The sequence below is a fragment of the Bacillus rossius genome, assembly GCF_032445375.1.
Source record: "Bacillus rossius redtenbacheri isolate Brsri chromosome 4 unlocalized genomic scaffold, Brsri_v3 Brsri_v3_scf4_2, whole genome shotgun sequence".
Lineage (NCBI taxonomy): Eukaryota > Metazoa > Arthropoda > Insecta > Phasmatodea > Bacillidae > Bacillus > Bacillus rossius.
In genome coordinates this window covers 31,464,787-31,484,420 of record NW_026962011.1, presented here as the reverse complement: position 1 = coordinate 31,484,420, position 19,634 = coordinate 31,464,787, and the positions used below count along the sequence as shown (strand labels likewise).

Below are 19,634 nucleotides of genomic sequence, written 5' to 3'. Positions count from 1 at the left end.
AAGGTTTAGAGTAGAGTCCTGGCCGTTTTCATAGGAGTGTTATGCTCCCGTATGTTTGATTTATTTTCATTATAAATTATTACATCACTATTTAATATATATATTTATTTATTGATTTTAATTAAAATTAAAATATATATAGATTTTTATTTAATAAATAATTAATTTTATACAAATGTTTATATTAATATTGAATACTGAGTATTTATTTTAATTTTTAATTTTATTGAATTTATATTTATAATATCACTCCAGTCCTTTTATGACTTCATTTCTATTAATTATTTGAATGCAAAATTAAAGTTTTTTTTTGTAACGCCATGTAAGTATAACTTCTAACACGCATGTAAAAAATTTTATTTTTCAAGTTGGCATGAGCAGGGGAGTCAGCTGGCAGATGAAGTAAAACAAATGTCTCGAGCGGGTGTTAGTAAGTGATTATGCGAGTGCCACAACAAGCAGTTTGTATTTATATACTTACTGTAAACACATAATATAGTAGGACAAAAAAAAACCTTTTTTAAAAGTAAGGAGTGGACTGAATACCAGCTGGACTGGTACTCGCTTCAAACCGCTGTGCTGTACGGCTCGCCGCTCCTAGGCGCGTGAGTAATGGCGCCGCCGCCGTACCAGTTTGTCGCTCAGCTGACGTCTCCGGGGGTCGCTGCGGACTCGTGTCTGCTCACGTAGCGCACGCAGCACTCTCCCGGGGGAGGGGAAGAGGGTGGAAGACTATAAAATAATTAAAGGTGCAAACGACACTAAGGCACGCATTCATTGTTCTCTATACTTTCCTCGTAGAACTATGGCGATTTTCAGAAGGAAAGAAAAAAATTGGTTGTCTGTAAAGTCGGTTTACGGACGATAGTTTAACGTGACAACGTCATAACAAAACATTAATGAAATGATTGTATACTTTTACTGTATGAATCAAAATTGAATCATTTTTATTTTAACAATAAAATAATAAATACTTGAAATTATACTAGTAATCAGATTTTTAAAATGCAAGAATAATTAACCTTTATTGCCGAAATTGTTGTTGTAATAAGCAATGAAAACCACATTAACTTTTCACTTCACTTTATAAACAGTCGAAAAAACAGTTCACGTGTAGATGACTTGTAATTAATCTTAAAAACTGGCGTTTAGCTATAAAGTTTAAATATAATTATGAACAAGTTTTCATATAAATAAATTGTTATCAAATATCTATCATCAATTATATGAATAACCATACATTTTTAGTTAATTGTAACATAACATATTATTACTACACTCGCCGACAGCATAACGGAACACAGCGTAACGGAGCGTAACGGGACACAGCGTAATGGAACAATGAGTGTAACGGGACACAGCGTAACGGAACAATGTGCGTAACGGGACACTTTTTCGTGCGTGCAGCCGGCGTTCATTGATTTATTAGACGTTGTCACGTAAAAAATTTTAATTTTTGTTACAATGTTACCAATTATTCAAAATTTTAAATTTATGAATGATAGTCAACTCTGTTAAATGACACCTCCCCGTTCAATGCTTGACTGACCCAATCGATAATGCTTTTTTAACACGCTTTTATTAGCTTCATATGTATGTATGTTAGTATGTAACGGAAACTTTGAACCTGATTTTGACCCCCTTCAAAATGTCGGATTAACTCGAAATTTGACATAATTACATATCAAGGACCGATGACAATTCAATATTTTAAACAGTTAGACCCGTTATCCACTAGGATAATCAGGATTAGCGATATTTTGTTTTCCTAAAACTGGTAGTGTCTTTGCGCCAAGACCAAGAAGGGAAACTACCAGGCGCGCCGATCATATATTTCTCGGATAAGTTACCGACTTTGAGTAAGATGAAATTTTCGAAGAGGGAACCTGAGAACCGCCTATCTCATCCAAGGGAGGCAACAGGCGCCCAAATTACTCATTTCTCGGATAAGTTACTGACTTTGAATAAACATCAATGACTTCCCAAATTTTATTTAAAACCATTGATTTTCATAGTAGGATATTGGAAATCTTGTGTACTATAGTTCTTCAACACGCTATTTCGAATATATATTTTAAAAGCAGTCAATATCTACTCAAGCTCACTCTAATATTAAATTGATGTAATAAAGAAAATCCAACTAAAAAAATAAAAAAATAGCTTTAAAAAACTAAAAAAACACGCTTTTATAGAAAATCCAACTAAAAATAGAAAATAAATTTGAATTAAGAATAGTGTAAATACGAAAAAAATGTACTTTATTGTAAAAAATGCGTGGGATGCATGGTGTCAATAGTTATAAATATTTTATTGACAGATATGAGTAGAAGGATTATCATTTTGATAATATATTATAAAGCAACCCAAGGTTTTTTTTACAATAAAGTACTTTTTTTTCTTATTTACACTATTCTTTATTCAAATTTATGAAAATTTATTTTCTATTTTTTTTAGTTGTATTTTCTTTAAAAGCATGTTTTTTTAGTTTTTTTTCCTTCAAACTATTATTTATTTTTTGTCCAGATAAACATTTTTTTTTTTTTTTTCGCTCGTCCGAACACCAAATAACCGTCATGTTTTGAAAAGCGTGACGCTGACGCAAGTGAACGGGACGCTTGTTCGCCGACGGGACACGGAATGAATGCCGCCGCATGGCCCGTGTACTTCTGACAGCCCCGGGATGTCGCATCTCCGCGCCTCGTGCGGGCAGCCGGCGCGCCTGTCTCACGATGACGTGGGGGGGGGGGGGAGTCTTCAGACGTCCCGCCTGACGGCCCGCGCGCACGCAGCCAGTTCCCGGCGGGCCGACCAGGCAGCAAGCATGTCCGGACAGGCCACGAGGCAGTGGCGTAGCCAAGATTTGTGTATGGGGGGTGTTAAGAAGCATGCCTCCCCCCCCCCCCGGTATTAAAGCGGGGTGGTCCGGGGGTCTTCCCCCTGGAAAATATGTATTTTAAGGTGTAAAATAGTGCTATTTTAGCAGTTTTCGGTACTTAAATTTTAATATTGTTATGGTAAAATTTTTATTAATTTTAATATGAAATTTGTTTGAGTGATGAATAAGAAATTAATTAAAGATTTGGTGCTAAAGGGGGGGGGGTTGAACACCTAACCCCCCCCCCCCCCACACTGGCTACGCCCCTGGCCACGAGGACAGCGAGGTGAGTACCGCCCCGCCCTGGGAGGCCGCTCGCTCGAGCCGTCGGCACAGGAAAACTATTTCTGAAACCAAATAGAAGTAAAACTGCCTGTATCTCTGCAGCGTGACAGCCACGACTCTGTAAAAAAAAAAAAATTCCCCAGCGGTTTACCCGAAACTCTCTCTAGATGAATTTGTCAAATTATGCTCCAAAAAACCTGTCTATAGTGCCGTAAGCCAACTTAAAAACAAAAAGTAGTCTGATTCAAGTTTATTTATTTAGATTAAATTAGCTTCTCTCTTATATGAATCACATTACTTGCAAATTACTAAAGCATTATATCAGATATAAGTTATACATTAATACATAGTAACGTGTGTACCTGCGTACACTTGCAAAGTATTGTACCCCTGACTTTTCACGGCATACCACCTGCAACACAGTGAGCTGGGCAGGCTTCCCCCGAATAGACGAGACTATTCTTCTTCCAGCTCGTCTGGGAAACCTGCAAGTATAAAAGGGCATGCGCCCAGACTATCAATAAGCAGAACAACTGGGACATCCAGCCAGCAGGCTGCTACGCTGCTCCGACACCGCTCGCCGGCCTACACCGTCAATCGCCGCGGAGTTGCTGCCGCCCGAGGACAGACAAGACATCGACTGGGTGAGACCTCTCCGAGTTGTAACCCAGGATATAGACAGTACGAGTGGAAGCGTCGCTGGAGTAAGCATAAAATCTTTCAGAACGAACATTAACTAAAAATTACGGTTCAGCCACAAGGGCAAAGAGGGCGGGCATTAGCAAACTCCGTGAGGGCCGAGCGAGCGGAAGTATTGACACAAGCACGACACTATCAGGACACTATCGCGACCAGATCGCTACACAGTTTGGACTCTAACTCTACCGCCGGTAACGAAGAATCGTAGCCACAAGAGACAGTGAACAAGATAACGGACTTACGCGTTACTACGGGAATGCGGAGAGAACTTCACATGGTACCGGGGGAAGAGTAACGAAAACCTACCCATAAATATTGACAGCGTTACACGACTAGTTGCGTGTATATAATTATAACCTCTGGCAGTAACAATCTGTATTTGTGTTACGTGTAACATTCAGTAATATTAAGATTAGGTATGGTCCTTGTAACTTTGTAAATGGTATAGATTTAGTAATTGAAATTGACGGCGTTTTGATCGTTAGCTGTGACGAGCGCACGGCTCGCCACAATTAAGGGTATTGTTTTGTTTTATGTTAATTGTTCTGGAAGCGATCACTTAGCTTTAATTCGTACGTTTTGTGTTCTAGAGCGAACTTGCATCAGCAGGTCGTCTCCACGAGAACCCGACATGTTTAAGTGTTATGTCAGTTTGAGAATCCATGCAATTCCTTTTGGTGTTATTAAGTTTGTCAATAAATTGTTATTGGATCGAATTTAACTTAGAAACTAATTTCATAACCACCCGCAAACGTCCCTTTTTCCTCCTTGCTAGGGTTTTCCTTTGTCCTTAGTAAAACCCGCGACAACATTAATTATTTAAAAAAAAAAGCAATTGACACAGTGATGAGCTTAAAAGTAAAAAAATAAAATATTGTGTTTTAAATTAGAAAATACCAAAAGTCATAAAAGTTTTTAGTATAGATTTCGATATTTCTTTTTTTATGTAGTAAAGCACAGGAGTAATTTAAAATGTTTTATTTTCGCCTGCAGTTACATGGTGCTGGTACTATTGGTGGAAGTTGATCAATAGCCACACAACAACGACAGACCACACCGGGAGTGTGGTGAGCGAGAGGAACGACGGTCGGTGAGGCCCGTGGGAGGGTCGTTGCCCCGTCCTGTGCCCCGGGGGAGGGGGGGGTACCGTCTCGGTGACCTCGCCCCCGGAGACGAGCCCTGACCCCCGCCCAGCCCGGCTGCGCCGCCACGGTTCAGGCGTGATCTCGTTCATGAACTGCCTCGATCATGGTGCAACCACGTTCCCTGCTTCGCCGCTGTTTTGACGTGACAAAGTCTAATAAATCTATGAACGCCGGCTGCACGCACTAAAAAGTGTCCCGTTACGATGTGTCTCGTTACGCACATTGTCATATTATGCAGTGTCCCGTTATGCGGTGTCCCGTTACGCACATTGTCCCGTTACGCACATGGTCCCGTTACGCACATTGTCCCGTTACGCACATTGTCCCGTTACGCGGTGTCCCGTTACGCTCATTGTACGATTGCGCCGCATCTATCTCTCTTCCGCTCGATTGGAACAACCATCGATTTGACTTTTTCGAAGCACATTAAACTTGAAACACTCCCATTCGTTTCCTACTTTTCCTATCATCGTCCTATCCTTAACAGAATAACACAGATTGGAAGAAGTTAAATAGCAAACATGTAAAAAAGTTATAGTTAAAATAATCTCTTCGTTAAAGTAATAAACATATTTGAATCAATGAGTGCAAATGAAAGTAAATTTATCAATTAAATTGTAGATTTCATTTCACTCCTTCTTTGTATCCATACAAAATAGTGATAATTCAAAAAAATTGATTCAATTTTATTCATAAAAGTATGCAATAATTTCATCAATTTTTGTTATGACGTCACGTTAAACTATCGTCCGTAAACCGACTTTACAGACAACCAATTTTTTTTCCAGCGCTGAGCGAAGATCACTGAGGACTTGCAGATGAACCGACGGTAGTGGCGGTTCATGACCATGATCCCGGCTGGACACGGTGCGAGCAGACATGTTTGGAGGCTGTACGGACTTTATGGGGTTTATTTTCGTAATCACGAGTCAAAATTATAGAAGGATATTACTAAATTTCAGATCATATATAATAAAGGTAATACACAATTCCGCTTTTTCTGGCGTTACAACCACATTCTATATGTAATACCTAGAGACATGCAAAATTCGCGGATTCATTTCGCGATAGGCTAGCATCAAAAAAACTATACCTTCGTACTGCTTCTGCGATTGGCCCACATTTTATCCGGGGAACTGTGAGCCAATGGGAAACACTAAACCAAGAAAGTGCCGAATTACGAACAGCCTAGTTGAGACGTCTCACGCGTCAGTAGCCAATGAACAGGTGGCGACAACATCGACATGGCACAAACGATTGTAGCGACTCCATACCGTTCCAGCCGCACCCATAGGAATGCACCTAACTGCCCTTCGACTCTGCTGCCGCCTGCAGCCGCAGATTCAGAACGTATTGACTTCGGTTCACGCGAGCGAGGATCGTGTAAACGTAGTGCGTGCTGAACGACAGAATGGCGCAACTGACCATTGAAATTCTAGGCAACCTTTCACCCCCTAGAGCCACCCTGGAGACGAGCTGAGACCTCCACGAAGTCCCGTGGCGCGGTGGCCTAGCATCCAGACGACACTGCTGCGGGACTCTCGCGGCATTTGCCTCGAGAGACTTCACGAAGCGACGATCGCTCGTTGCCGCCTCAGCGAGGGGTGAAGCTTGCAACAAATACCAAAATGCGAATAGGTCTTTACTTAATTCACCTGTAACTTTATACGCCGACAGTTTCTCTATATTTAACTAGTAGTATAGTAGAAGATATTAGAGATTTGTAAATTAGTAATAAGTCCTAGCTACTAAGTAATACTCATAAATATATATATTTCTAAAATAATAATTTAAAAAATTTAAAAAAACAAAATAAAAAATAATATTTATAGTTATTATTTTAGTTTTATCTTAAGCACTGCACGTCCATCCCTGAGTTGGGTGTTTGCATATTTCGTAACTAAATGCCTAGTTTGTAAGTCATTTATCTTTTTTTCTGTCTTAGTTTCTTAGTTTTTTAGGTGCTGACTGGTGGCGGAGTGAGTGGTCAGTGTAACCACTCACCACCTGGGGCGCTTGCGTCCCTGGTCAAATATTCCCGATACAAATAAAATTCAAAGCGGACCACGAGTCCAAGTGCCCAACCCCCCGCATGGTAGACTCTTTGCTACTCTGTCCAACAGTTCATCCAGACCATCCTCTGTCTCCTGTAAATTCCTACATGTAATGCATGCCAATTTGCATCCCGCATGAATGTGCCCAGGGTTTTCCCTGTGTCTATGCAGGTTTTACCTGGACCCAATCTATCTCTAGTTATAGTCTAGATTTAAGAGTGAGGGGAGTTAGTCATGGCGCCAATCGTTGCCATGGCTGGCCAATCCCCTCCTGGCACATGATGCATGCGACTCTCTTCCTGCATGGCTAATCCCAGCATGACTAGGTGGATAGGCTTCAGCCTGAGACGCACCTAGGTCCCTCCCTAACCCGGACCCCTCCAAAATACACTTAGTTTTAGTTAGGTTAGAAAAAAATCGGTGTGTCTGCGTCAGTGCGACATTCGCGCAGTATCTCAGAACCGGCGCGCAGTCTTCTCGTCGTGCACAGGTCAACTGGGAGGTTTCAGTGGTAACTGTTAACCTGATTGGCGGTGAAACGAAGATAAAGATGTAAGGCAAGTCCCTTGAGTGCTTTCAAGAATCCGCCCCGGGTGTTTCATGCCTAAACACCCTTGTTTTAGCCAACTTCACTCTTCTAAAAAAAAATTGGTTGTCTGTAAAGTCGGTTTACGGACGATAGCTTAACGTGACAACGTCATAACAAAACATTGATGACATGATTGCATACTTTTATGAATAAAATTGAATCATTTTTATTGAATTATCACTATTTTGTATGGATACAAAGAAGGAGTGAAATGAAAACTACAATTTAATTGATAAATTTACTTTTATTTGCACTCATTAATTCAAATGTGTTTATTACTTTAATGAAGAGATTATATTAACTATAACTATTATACATGTTTGCTATTTAACTTCTTCCAATCTGTTTTATTCTGTTAAAGATAGGGCGATGATAGGAAAAGTAGGAAACGAATGGGAGTGTTTCAAGTTTAATGTGCCTCGAAAAAGTCAAATCGATGGTTGTTCCAATCGAGTGGAAGAGAGATAGATGCGGCGCAATCGTACAATGAGCGTAACGGGACTGTGTGCGTAACGGGACACTTTTTCGTGCGTGCAGCCGGCGTTCATTGATTTATTAGACGTTGTCACGTCAAAATGCCTTTTAAAACATCCGCCTTCATCGCATTCTTTAATGCTTTTCATGACAACCACCACTGAGACCTCTTGAGCAGTTTTCAAATAGCGTGGTGTTCTCTGAAGCTCTAAGCACCATGTGGTCCCGGCGAGATGTTGTTGTGGGTGACTCTAAAGAAGCTAGTCGATGCTAGTCTACGAGTGTGAATATGAGCTCCAAGTCGGTGCGTCGTATAGGCAGCAACTACACGTTTGCTTCTTTCACCACGAGAAGGGGGTATGTCGGGGTTGACTCTGATCACTGACTACCTTAAGGAGGTGGTTCACAACTAGTTTTAAATTTAGATTCAGGCTTTCACGGCGCAAGCAGCCAATACCTGTCACGTACTGCAAGTCGCCGCCACGTCCAACTGTTTATGCCGCCTCGCATATTTATTGGCGCGCTTGCAATAGTTCCATCTCAGGTTCGTAATTGCTGCCAGCGTTACGCGCGGGACATGAAACCAGTCATCTGGGGCTCCACGCTCGTATATCAGCGATAAAACCTTTCCTGTTCAGAGGAGCAAGTTAACTGTGCCACGCCGTCATGTAATGGAAATGAACATTCTGCTGGATTTTTATTCTCACACGTATAAAGAAAAATACATTCTTAAGAAATGTTCACACACCAAATTGATTACATTATCATGTAAGTAATTTTGAATTGCAATACATTTATTAATTAGTTACTCAAAATTATTTTAATTGGCTACAAAAGTAAGAGATCGTTTCTTTATCTCTAGCCGTGCAACATGTTAGACCGTGTCATACAATCGAATTTCGTTCTTTCAATTTATAATGTAAGTGTTTGACCGTTATTTTCAACAGTACTGATATAGTTGTAGATAAATGCTACATTGTTTGAATGAGTGTCAGGCATTCAACTGGACTGTTTTATACTTTGTAGTTCTCTTCACAAAGAACTTTGTAGATCTAATTTCTGCATTTCTACATAGAAATTAATTTAATCGTCTTTTTTTACTAAAACAACATAGTGTCGCTTATGTGCATAGTGAATGGGCATGGTACTACACACTGAATGTTTCGTCCAACCCAATAAAATGCCATTATTTTAATTTATCGTATCGTTTCAAGAAGATGTAAACAATTAGAAACTTAATTTTCAGGAATTATTTTTTTATTAAAATTAGGCCGTAAGTATAACAACATAATTTTGCGCGAGAAATTAAGAATCATATCTTTTCGTTCAGAATCCCTCGATTTCAAAATCGCAATGCAAAAGTAACCGTTTAATTTTAAGATGTTTATTCTAAACATGTAATTCAAAAGTTTATTGAAATGTGCTATAAGTGTATTTAGACACAGTTCATGGTGTAAATTTATTTTAACGGGATGAGTGTCCTGTTTAAACGTAGTTAACATGCACACTTTTAAAAATTACAAACTTTCCATCGAAGAATTAATCTGAAAAAAAAACTAAGAGTTCATCGTAATTTCAGGTTACTGGTTATTCGTGAAAACAACGAAGTATTTAAACTTCCAACTTTTGTTTATTCAGTATAAATAGGGTTAATACACACATGAAATCAAATATTGTGTTTTTGCAGTAGTCAGACTAATTAATAAATCTTGTGTTTATAAACCAATATCATTCGTTTAGATTCGTTTTCAAAGTGAAGATTTAGTATCCATAAATTTACGTAGATAAAAATGCACTTGCGAAGATCACGGGATAAATTGTAACCAGATTTCATCATAAATTTAAGGTGAAAATTTTTAAAAGTGTACACTTTTGGGGTTACTATAACACACTCTAATGGACGATAAACTTATTTTACTAGCAATATTTTGTCTAGTGCTTTGTTTTCCTGGGACGTATCAAGGCGTTACTACAGGGTGCGACAGCTCAAATAGGCGGATAACAATGTAGCTTCAACAAAGTGATAAAAAAAAACAGCAGATATGTTTACACATTCAGAGGGTTGCAAGTCCGGAATGCCAACGCCCTTCGTAGCTGTTGGGCCGGAGACAGGCCTTGTCCGGTCGCAGATCGCTATCGAGTCGCGAGGCTGTCTGTCTCGGTGGCCACTCCCGTCGGACACCGCGCAGCCAATGCCAGCGCGCGTAACGACACGCGAGGCTTCCTAAGAGTGATGGAGCATGTGCCGAGTGCCAGCGCTTACCTTAACCCCCCCCCCTCCCACCCCACGCCACACTAGCCGGCGGTTCAATGTCGGCGGAGGTTTGGCGTTCTCATTCCGCGTCGCGTCTGACCCCCGCAGGGCCGTAGAGACGATGACAGTGTGACCAATACTCTGTGGAAATGCGTTCGCACACGTGAATTACATTCAACACAACAACAGCCATTACTAGGGGCAAGCATTATTCGCGAATAAACCTGAACGCCCATTAGACTGCAACAAGGTACACCCGCACCAGCGGTTTCTTCCTTGTGATTGGCGGCCGTCTGCGAGAGAAGTCGTTGCCTTGTTTGACCGAGCCACTCAGGACGCGTTTGCTTCCGAACTGAATTGCTGTGATCGGTGTTGTGACAGTCGTCGTGTACCTGGAGGAAAGACACCCAAAAACGGAACACAGACGATGCTACAGTGTTTTAACTTTCAGCTAGACGAGGAATATTTTCGCGAAATATGCATGCCCCTATAGCCATTACAGTTTTACGCTGTTTGTCACGGAAAAAAAAATCAAGAACGCAAAATAAGAAATGCAAATGAAAACATAAATTCACAGAGAACAAGCCTAAATCAGTTGATGTCAAACAGATGGGCCCAACGAAGAAACCAAAGGACAACACGCCGAAGACACGCTGTGTTCTTCTGTGCGGTTAATTTCTTCATGACTAAATTCCTTCCAGGGAATTCTTGTGCTGTCTGATGTTTAAAGTTCGAATGTGTTCGTCTGTGCGGTCGTCAATGTGTTGTCCATAATACCTGTTTAGTCTCATCGTTGGGTCCATCTGTTCAATATCAGCTGATTTTGACTTGTTTTCTATGTGTTTGAATATTAATATTTTTTGTCCGTTCTTGATGTTTCTCTATGACATACCTACAGTGTAACCAGCAATAGCGTACTGTAATAATATATAATTTAAATTATTTAATTTATGAGCGAGAATATTTATTAAATTATTCTTTGAAGTAAAACAACTCAATGAGTGTTACCATTTTGTTTTCAAATTTACCATCGATATTTTCTATGTACCTACAAAAAAATGTAAAAATAAAATTGTGTAAATATTTGGATTTTTTAATAGTATTGAAAAGTATTAATATTTTTTTATTTTTTTATTTTATGATCGATAGTTTGATTCGGTCCATAGTTATATTAATTTTTAGGAATATATAAATGTAAGTTTTTGCTTTAAATGTTTTATATGATTGTTATTTGCAGTATTTAGTATTAAACGTTAAGTTATTAGCAGTATTCTTTATAATCACGTAATTGAACTAACAGCAGTCTTGCATTAATAACAGTCGTCGCTTTGTGCAGAGCGAATCCGGTTCCGCTCGTTCGAGACGCACTGTCGCTTTCGCGCGTCCTGAAGCCGTGTTTTTTTATCCGCGCTGCGCTGTTGCAACCCCCCTTTCCCCCTTCCCAACCACCCAACACCCGTCAAGGGTGAGACAGTTGTGCCAACTGATGGATCGTCTGAACAGCTCGGCTGTCTGGGAATCATTTGCTAATGAGTGACTTGAAGTTCCAATTAATCAGCGCGTACACAGAGGGGGGAAAAAATAGACGGGCTAACAAGAAGCACTTCCTGTTGGAACAAAGTATCCTCTCAGAGAGCCTGGAAGGAGAAACAAAACAAGTGTGACATCCCTGGGAGTAAAGAAAATGTACAGTTGGCAGCCCTGCCACTGGCATTGCAACGGGTGAGACATCGCGCATGTTCCTAAGCGGACCATGCTGAGGAGTGGCTTATGAGCCTTCGAGCCTTCAAGACTAACGCTTCTTGAACTGAGTCATCGTACGTAAATGCATTTATTTAACTCGGTAAAAATGTTTTCTCTCAGTTCCTCATAAATATTAATAAATGTATCATTTTGAAGGACTTATAACTCGTCCAATAACTAATTTTAGTAAGTCGATGCCTGGCGAACACAAAACACTGAACGTTTGTGAAATAACTACTGAAGGGTCATATTTGTGTTTCTTTGGAGCCGGGATGAAGGCGTTCTTTGACCTTGTTTTTGGTCCTCATTCTGTGCCTCGTAATTCAAGTTAGCGTGTGTCTTGTTACTAACATCGTTACGTCGATGACACAAAACTGTGTACGTAAATGTAAACAACAACAAAATATAGATTTATATGCAAAATTATAGACGATTTGTATAAAAGGAAAATAAAGTATCCCAATAGCCACGTATTTAAAGAAGTTTTTAAGAAAGCTACTAGAGATTGATTAGCCTTGTCACACCTCATTGACTAACTCAGTATTGGGTACACAATATTGCTTGCAGTTTCGAGCGAAGGTCATTTCAAAACTGTTCGTGATAGTGTGAATTTAATCCAACGAGGTTTTTATAGTGATTAGAAGACTGACGATGTCCAAGCCAAGGGTAACCTAGCCCGTGAAATATCAATGTACACATTAGCCACGTGGCCAGCTTAAACCGCGAATGGCTTTCAGCATAAGTAACAGTTAACTGTGTGTCTTTCGCGATGTGGAAGATGGCAATATTTCTTTGTTCAGATAAATCGATGATTTTATAAATTGCACAGAAACGTATTATACAAGATTAAACGTTATATTTGTAGCGTTTTAATAAAATAATTAGGCCACCATCCCAAGAATTTACTTGTAAAGTTACAGTGTAATCAACTTTTGATTGGTTCTAGTCGTAAAAAATCTGAAACAGTTATATGAATAAGCGAATTTATAGACGTTGAGCATTACTTAACGAACATTTGCTAATTGTCAAATCAATGAAATTCACTGAAAAACAGGATAAATGAAGTGGGATTTATTACAAAATAACTGGGAGCAACTAATAAATTAGTGAACTTCCGTCACTGAAGTACAATAAAATTTAATTCCATATATTTATTGGAGTGTCCGCTATTGCAGATCTACAATAAGTTATAAAAATAAGTTTTAAAAAAAAAGTTTTCCCAGTGACGAGGTTTGAACCCCGTTGGAAATTACCCCTTGATCTTATCAACCACGCGTCATTCCAAGCGCTATCGGGACTTTTGGGTTTGTGAGTGAGACTATTTACTATCAATAATTTTACTTATTTATAGCTTGAGGTTACTTTTTCTGTCAGCATTTTAGTTTACCAAATATCTTCTAAGGGTAGTTTCACTATCATAAATTTTCATTTGGCACATAAATACGTTTGGTATGTTCCGTAGTGTTTACGAAAGTGATTCTCTCTCTCTCTCTCTCTCTCTCTCTCTCTCTCTCACACACACACACACACCTATACAGGTGTGTGTGTGTTTTTTTGTTGCTACACTTATTTCCATCATCTTTGTGTCACATTTCTGTTAATCAATTTCCGTTCCATTTTCACGAAATTACTCCTACCAAAAGTCGTATAACGAGATCTTACATGTTTACACAAATATCCCAGCACTCAACAGAAGTCGTGCCCCTTGACTTGGAAGCACTCGGAGGCCACGACAAGTAGACGGGAGTCTTTATGTCGCCCGCCGTTGTTTTTGGAGTTTGAGAACAGGGATGTAGCCGGAAGGCGGGAGGTCGTGAGCGGGAATCACGACAAGGTGAAGCTAGTGCATTTGAGAATATCACCCCTGATCACTCGACCCCCCCCCCCCCCAAAGTAGGTCAGTTTCGACTCCCGGATGTTTTACGTGTGCGAAACGTAACGGACGTTTCCGCAAACTGGTGTTTTTTTTTTACCTTGACTCTCTTGTTTCCCCATTCATCCATTTTTTTTTCACCACTCATCAGATGAGCTCAAAGTCGACGAGGCGTTAAGCCACGCAGGGGCGTAACAACTAAATTTCCAAAGGGGCAATACACCTTTTTATAAAGAATCATCGATCCCCCTTATTGAATCGGGGGTGTCCGGGGGTCCTCCCCCGGGAAAAATTGTATTTCAAGGTGGAAAATGGTGCTATTTAAGCAGTTTTATTATCTAAAAATTTATTACACAGCACTCTCTTCGCCCCCGTTTGCCCCCACTTCAAGGTTTCAGAGGGGGGGGGGGTGAAAAATACCCTTCCCCCCCTGTTGTTGCACCCCTGAAGCCACGCATGCCGTGCTCCCGGTCGGAGCGGCTTCACCGAGACGGCGCACGCACGCCTCTCCGGCAACGGATCCTCCGAGGCCGGCGACCAGATGTGTATCGGCCGCTAGGCCCCTCCCCATCCCCGCGACCTGTCAATCAAGGCCCCATCGACGAGGCGCGGCCCGCGCCGTGAGTTACCAACTGCGCGATCCGGCACAAGGACAGCTGCGTCCTGTCTGCAGTGGTGGGTGTCCTCGCCGCATGGTGCGCTGCTTGTCGCAGGCGACTCTTCGGCGTCCCTAGCTCCCAGCTCATCTGTACCGTCATTTCCCAGTTGGTGAGCGGACACACGTCTACAGTTTTGTTTGCTGAACGTGTGTATTCGGTGCAAAAACTTCTACATAAATGCTACCAATGTATAGAGCCACGGAAATTTCGCGGATTCATTTAGTCGCAAGATAGAATGCAAACCTTCACACTCTCGCATTGTGTTCATGATTGGACCGCAGTTGTTTGGACACGCCCCTCTACGACCGTGAGCCAACGAGGCCCAGCTAGGAGAGAAGTAAGCGAATCAGGTAGTGCCAAATGACAAGGATAAAAATGTTCTCGCTAAGAAATCAACCAATGGGAAAGTAAACATGGGTCGAGCACACCTATAACTTTGAATTCTATCCTGAGGCCAGAGGAATCTGCGAAATTTCCGGGACTTTACCAATGTAAACAGTCGAACAGTGTGCCAATAACATAGTAAGCCTTATGAACAAATTGGCGAATCCAAAAGGGGCATTCCCCCTCCCCCAAACCCGAATAATTTTATCATAATTTTTTATTATAGTTTACCAAACTTCCGTAAATATGATGTTACTTCAGTGCTATATATTTCGATTCTAAATGTACTAAAATGGTACCTATTACAAAATTTAATTTGATCCTCATCTGACCATCATTCTTGATCCGCCTTGTTATTAAAGTTGATTTCAGTATTACTAAGCCGTTAAAATTACCCAAAAATAATTTGAGGAGTATTTGAAACAGGGTAAGCTCTGAACACTGTACCTCGTGTCAGTTATATAAATTGTAGCTTCAGACATCACAGCTGTAGAAATGCAGGGGAATTCGATGTGATAAAGGTGAAAATACACACCCTTCAAGACCAGTATTCCGTTTGAAAACGGTTTTCCAATTTTATTTCACACAAGTGCCCGATTAACGAAAGTTTGCAACTGGCTCAGGAACTCCGTAAACACAGAGCACAGACTAGGAATATTGTAAAACGAAACTGCAACAATGCTCCACGCGCAAGTATGTATAAGTCAAACAAATAACAGTCGGACCAAGATGACAAAAATTAGAACACTAATTACATCATGAAGCTACTCGAGCCTTATATTCACAGATTTACTTGTTACAAGTGTAACGAAAAGTGCGACGCTCAGTAGTGAAGCGCTTGATAATGGAGAGGGGGGTGAGGGGATATTGAACGCCCCACTGCTCACTATTGGTCAAGCGTTTATGAAGTGACGCTATGGCGCTGCATTTTCCGTTACTCTGACGACACACCGAGAGACACTCGGCCTGCTGACCGCAGTTTCATAAACACGTGGCGCTAAACCCACTTATGCCGACTCCTATAGCAGCACATGTCCTAGACATGATGGTGCCCACTATGGTGTTGTGTACTGTACTATTTAGTTTCATAGTTCCAGTTGGATTTTGAAGAGTAATGTTTCACTTCAAACGGGCGCGGTTGTCACGCCCCCAGTTTTCATTGGTAGGTAAGTGCAGAAACTCTGTAAATCCTATTATATATTGGCGTGAGGAGGGTTGTTCGGTTCGCAAGCCATTTACCGCTGCAGCCACTGGAATCAGGTGGAAGCGTTTATTTTCTTTGAAATTGAATTAAAAATTGTATATTTTAATACCATAAAAACACCAAATAAAATAAATAGATTATAAACGCTGGTAACCACCAGTTGGCAATATATAATTATGAAAATAAAATAAAATTTAGGATGGTAATTTAAGAAAAAAAACTCTGGAACACACACCATGCATTCATAACCTTGTACGCCAGTTAATTGATGGACCTCAGCACCAATTTAAGTTGTAATCCGAGGTGGCGCGAGCGAGTTTACCTGCGTTAACTAGCATGGCGGCGCGTAATTAGCATAAACCTGTGACTCTTAGCCGCGAGCAGACTTCCTGACCGCCCAGCAAGCCTACACCTCCCGGTCGTCTTGCATCGCAACGCCCTGTTCGATGGCCTACAGGATAGACTACAAATTCCCCTGTACACTTGGGCAAAAAACGCAAGTTCATTGGCTGCTGACTTGTAAGTCGTCTCAGCTGGTTTGTGTGTGATTCGATCCTTCTTTGGTTGAGGGTTTATAATTGGTTGAGATTCTTCCAGATGAACAGTAAGCCAATAGCAAAATCATCTAAAAGGTATATGTATTTGAATTCTAACCTATCACCGAATGAATCCGCTAATTTTTCCGGTCTGTAGCAATAGATAGGGGCGTGTGTTTTTCATGAAAAAATCCCAACGCTCATTAGACCGGCAAACAAGTATGTTCGCGTTAACAGTTTCTTACTTGTGATTGGCCAGGCCATTCAGGACGCGTTTGCTTTCTCACTGAATGGCTGTGATTCGTGTGGCGAAATGAGACATTCACCCTATCGCGGAAAGTATATCATACTGGGTACACATAGGTGGGATTGGGAAAATTCGTGGTTGCAATAACTTTTAGTTAGAGACCTGCAAAATTCGCGGAATCAATGACCTCCAGGATAGACTCTACTGGGTCATTTCCATATGAAATCAACCAGAGGCCTTAACCTCTACACCTTAGATTTTCATGATTTTTGGATATTGGTAATATCAACTAAATACATTACAAATCTATTTTTTCTAAATTTTTTTCGAGGATTTTCTTTGTATAAATTTTTGAAAATTGCAAAAATAGCCAATTTTAGCAATGTTTTGGATCACTGAAATACTTGTAGGTTTCCAACCAATGGTGCTAGAAGGCTGTTTGATAGATCATTTTAAAGTTCATTGAATGAATCTGTTTAGTATATATTTAATTATTTTTAGTTTTCACTTAGGTTGTGGAATACTTCGTTCAAGCAGGCGTGATGTCTCTACAATCTCTTCTTTAGAAAGTGTATAAGTTCTCCCAGTTGCTGTACAAGGTTCAACCTTTTTAAGAAGATCTTCAGTTCTAATGTCTAGTATATCGGCTCTTGGTGTTGGATAAAAAAAGGAAGCAGCAGGTCCTTTGGGATGTAAAAAACTGACTTTAACTTCATTATTCTCATTATTTTTTTGCCAATATAAATGCAAGCCACCAAAAGTTATCATATTTCACAGTAACATGTTTTGTCAGTTATAACTTAGGCTACATCCTTTCAGCAAGATCATGTGCTTTGAACTTAGGCTACATCTGTTCAGCAAGATCATGTGCTTTGTATTATCATATTGATCAAATGTTTAATCAAATAACACTGGATGAATGTAAGGTAAGATTTGTTATCCGTGTTTTATATTTTGTAAAATGTTTTTAGTCTATAACAATAAAATTTCAATACTTTACTAAGTCAAAATTTGATGTAAAATTATGCTACTCTTCCTTGCTGCAACTATTTCTTAAGGCGGCATGGTATCTAAAACAGAGCTAAATGCATTAATTAAAAACTGAAGGTTACTTGAAGCCAAAACTTCTGCCTCGGTAATTTCGAACTTTTAATTGCTGCGGAAGAAACAACGCTCGAGAATTGTCATTTTGGGACGTCTGCTAATAAAGTAGGCAAATAAAATTATGTAGGATTGTTGTTTTCAGTTTTTCAATGTTGACTTCCAAAAACCTATAACGTCCAACTGACGCTTAAAGCATTTATTTATCTACCATGCTCCCTTAGGCCTAAGCATCTACTAAACTTCTCATTTTTATTTACTCATGATCCCATCGATTCTCCACCTTGAAATTTGGCACAAATCTAACCAATATATGTAGGAATAACATACTTTTTTTCAAAAAAATATAATGAAAATGGTGTTTTTTAGAAATTCAAACGAATTAATTTTTGAAATTTAATTAAAATTTAAAAATTTTGAAAACAATTAAAAACATTTTTTTCTGAAGTTGGTCATGTTACATATCAAATTGAATCCCATTCAATGACATTTAAAATGAGCGGTCTAACAGCCTTTTTAGCACCATTGGTTGGAAACCTACAAGTATTTGAGTAATCCAAAACATTGCTAAAATGGGCTAGTTTGGCATTTTTCAAAAATTTAATACACAAAAACTACTCAAGATATAAATTAAAAAAAATGGATTTATAATACTTATATTAAGTTCTTATTATCAAAATACAAAAAAAATCATATAAATCTGAAACATGAAGTTTCTAAATTAATTTTTCATTGGTTGATTTGATATGGAATGACTCTACTACACTCTAAACACTCGGGCAAATGCCACCTGTTCATTGGCTGCTGACTTGTGAGTTGTCTCGACCGAGTGTCTGTGATTCGACACTTCTTCGAGCGAGGGTCTCTAATTGGCCCTCATTACTCCAGATTAACAGTGAACCAATTGCAGAAGCAGCGCTAAGGTATAGTTATTTGAATTGTAGCATATCACGAAATGAATCCGCAAATTTTGCAAATCTCTACTTTTAGTTAAGACTCCACAGTCCTGTGCGCAATTGGGAAAAAAATACCTACCTCATTGGTAGAGACCTGTAAAATTCCCGATTTAAAATCCCTAAAGGACAGACTCCATGATTCTCTATGCACTCGTGCAAATTACATCTGCTGATTGGTTACCGACTCGTAACACCTGTTTACTGGAATGATCGTGATTTGCTCATTCTTCTGTTAAAAAGATTTTTCATTGGCCCAGAGTCCTTCAGATAAACTTTGGCCCAATCACTGAAGCAAAATAATGTCAAAAGTATTTGGACTCTATCCTATCACGAAATGAATCCGCGAATTTTACAGGTCTCTACTCATTGGTTGCTTAATTGAGACGTTTCTAACCTGGGTTGCCAGTGATTCGAGACTTCTGTTGATGAGGGCTCGTCATTGGCTCAGAGTCCTTCACACAAACTGTGGGCCAAACACAGAAGCAGGTCAAAGGTAAAACTGTTTGAATTCTGGCCTACCGCGGAATGAATCCGCGAATTTTTCCTGTCTCTACGT

General features: G+C 39.9%; 1 protein-coding gene across 1 annotated transcript in view; it reads left to right on the top strand.

Moving 5' to 3' along the window:
• The first annotated feature begins 612 nt into the window (after window positions 1–612).
• The window catches only part of LOC134541818 (mucin-5AC-like), a 33,640-nt gene continuing 14,618 nt past the window's right edge, over window positions 613–19,634 (top strand). The window contains exon 1 of the mRNA XM_063385512.1: window positions 613–686. Within this exon, the coding sequence (XP_063241582.1) occupies window positions 613–686 (74 nt within the window). The remainder of the gene's footprint in view (window positions 687–19,634) is intronic.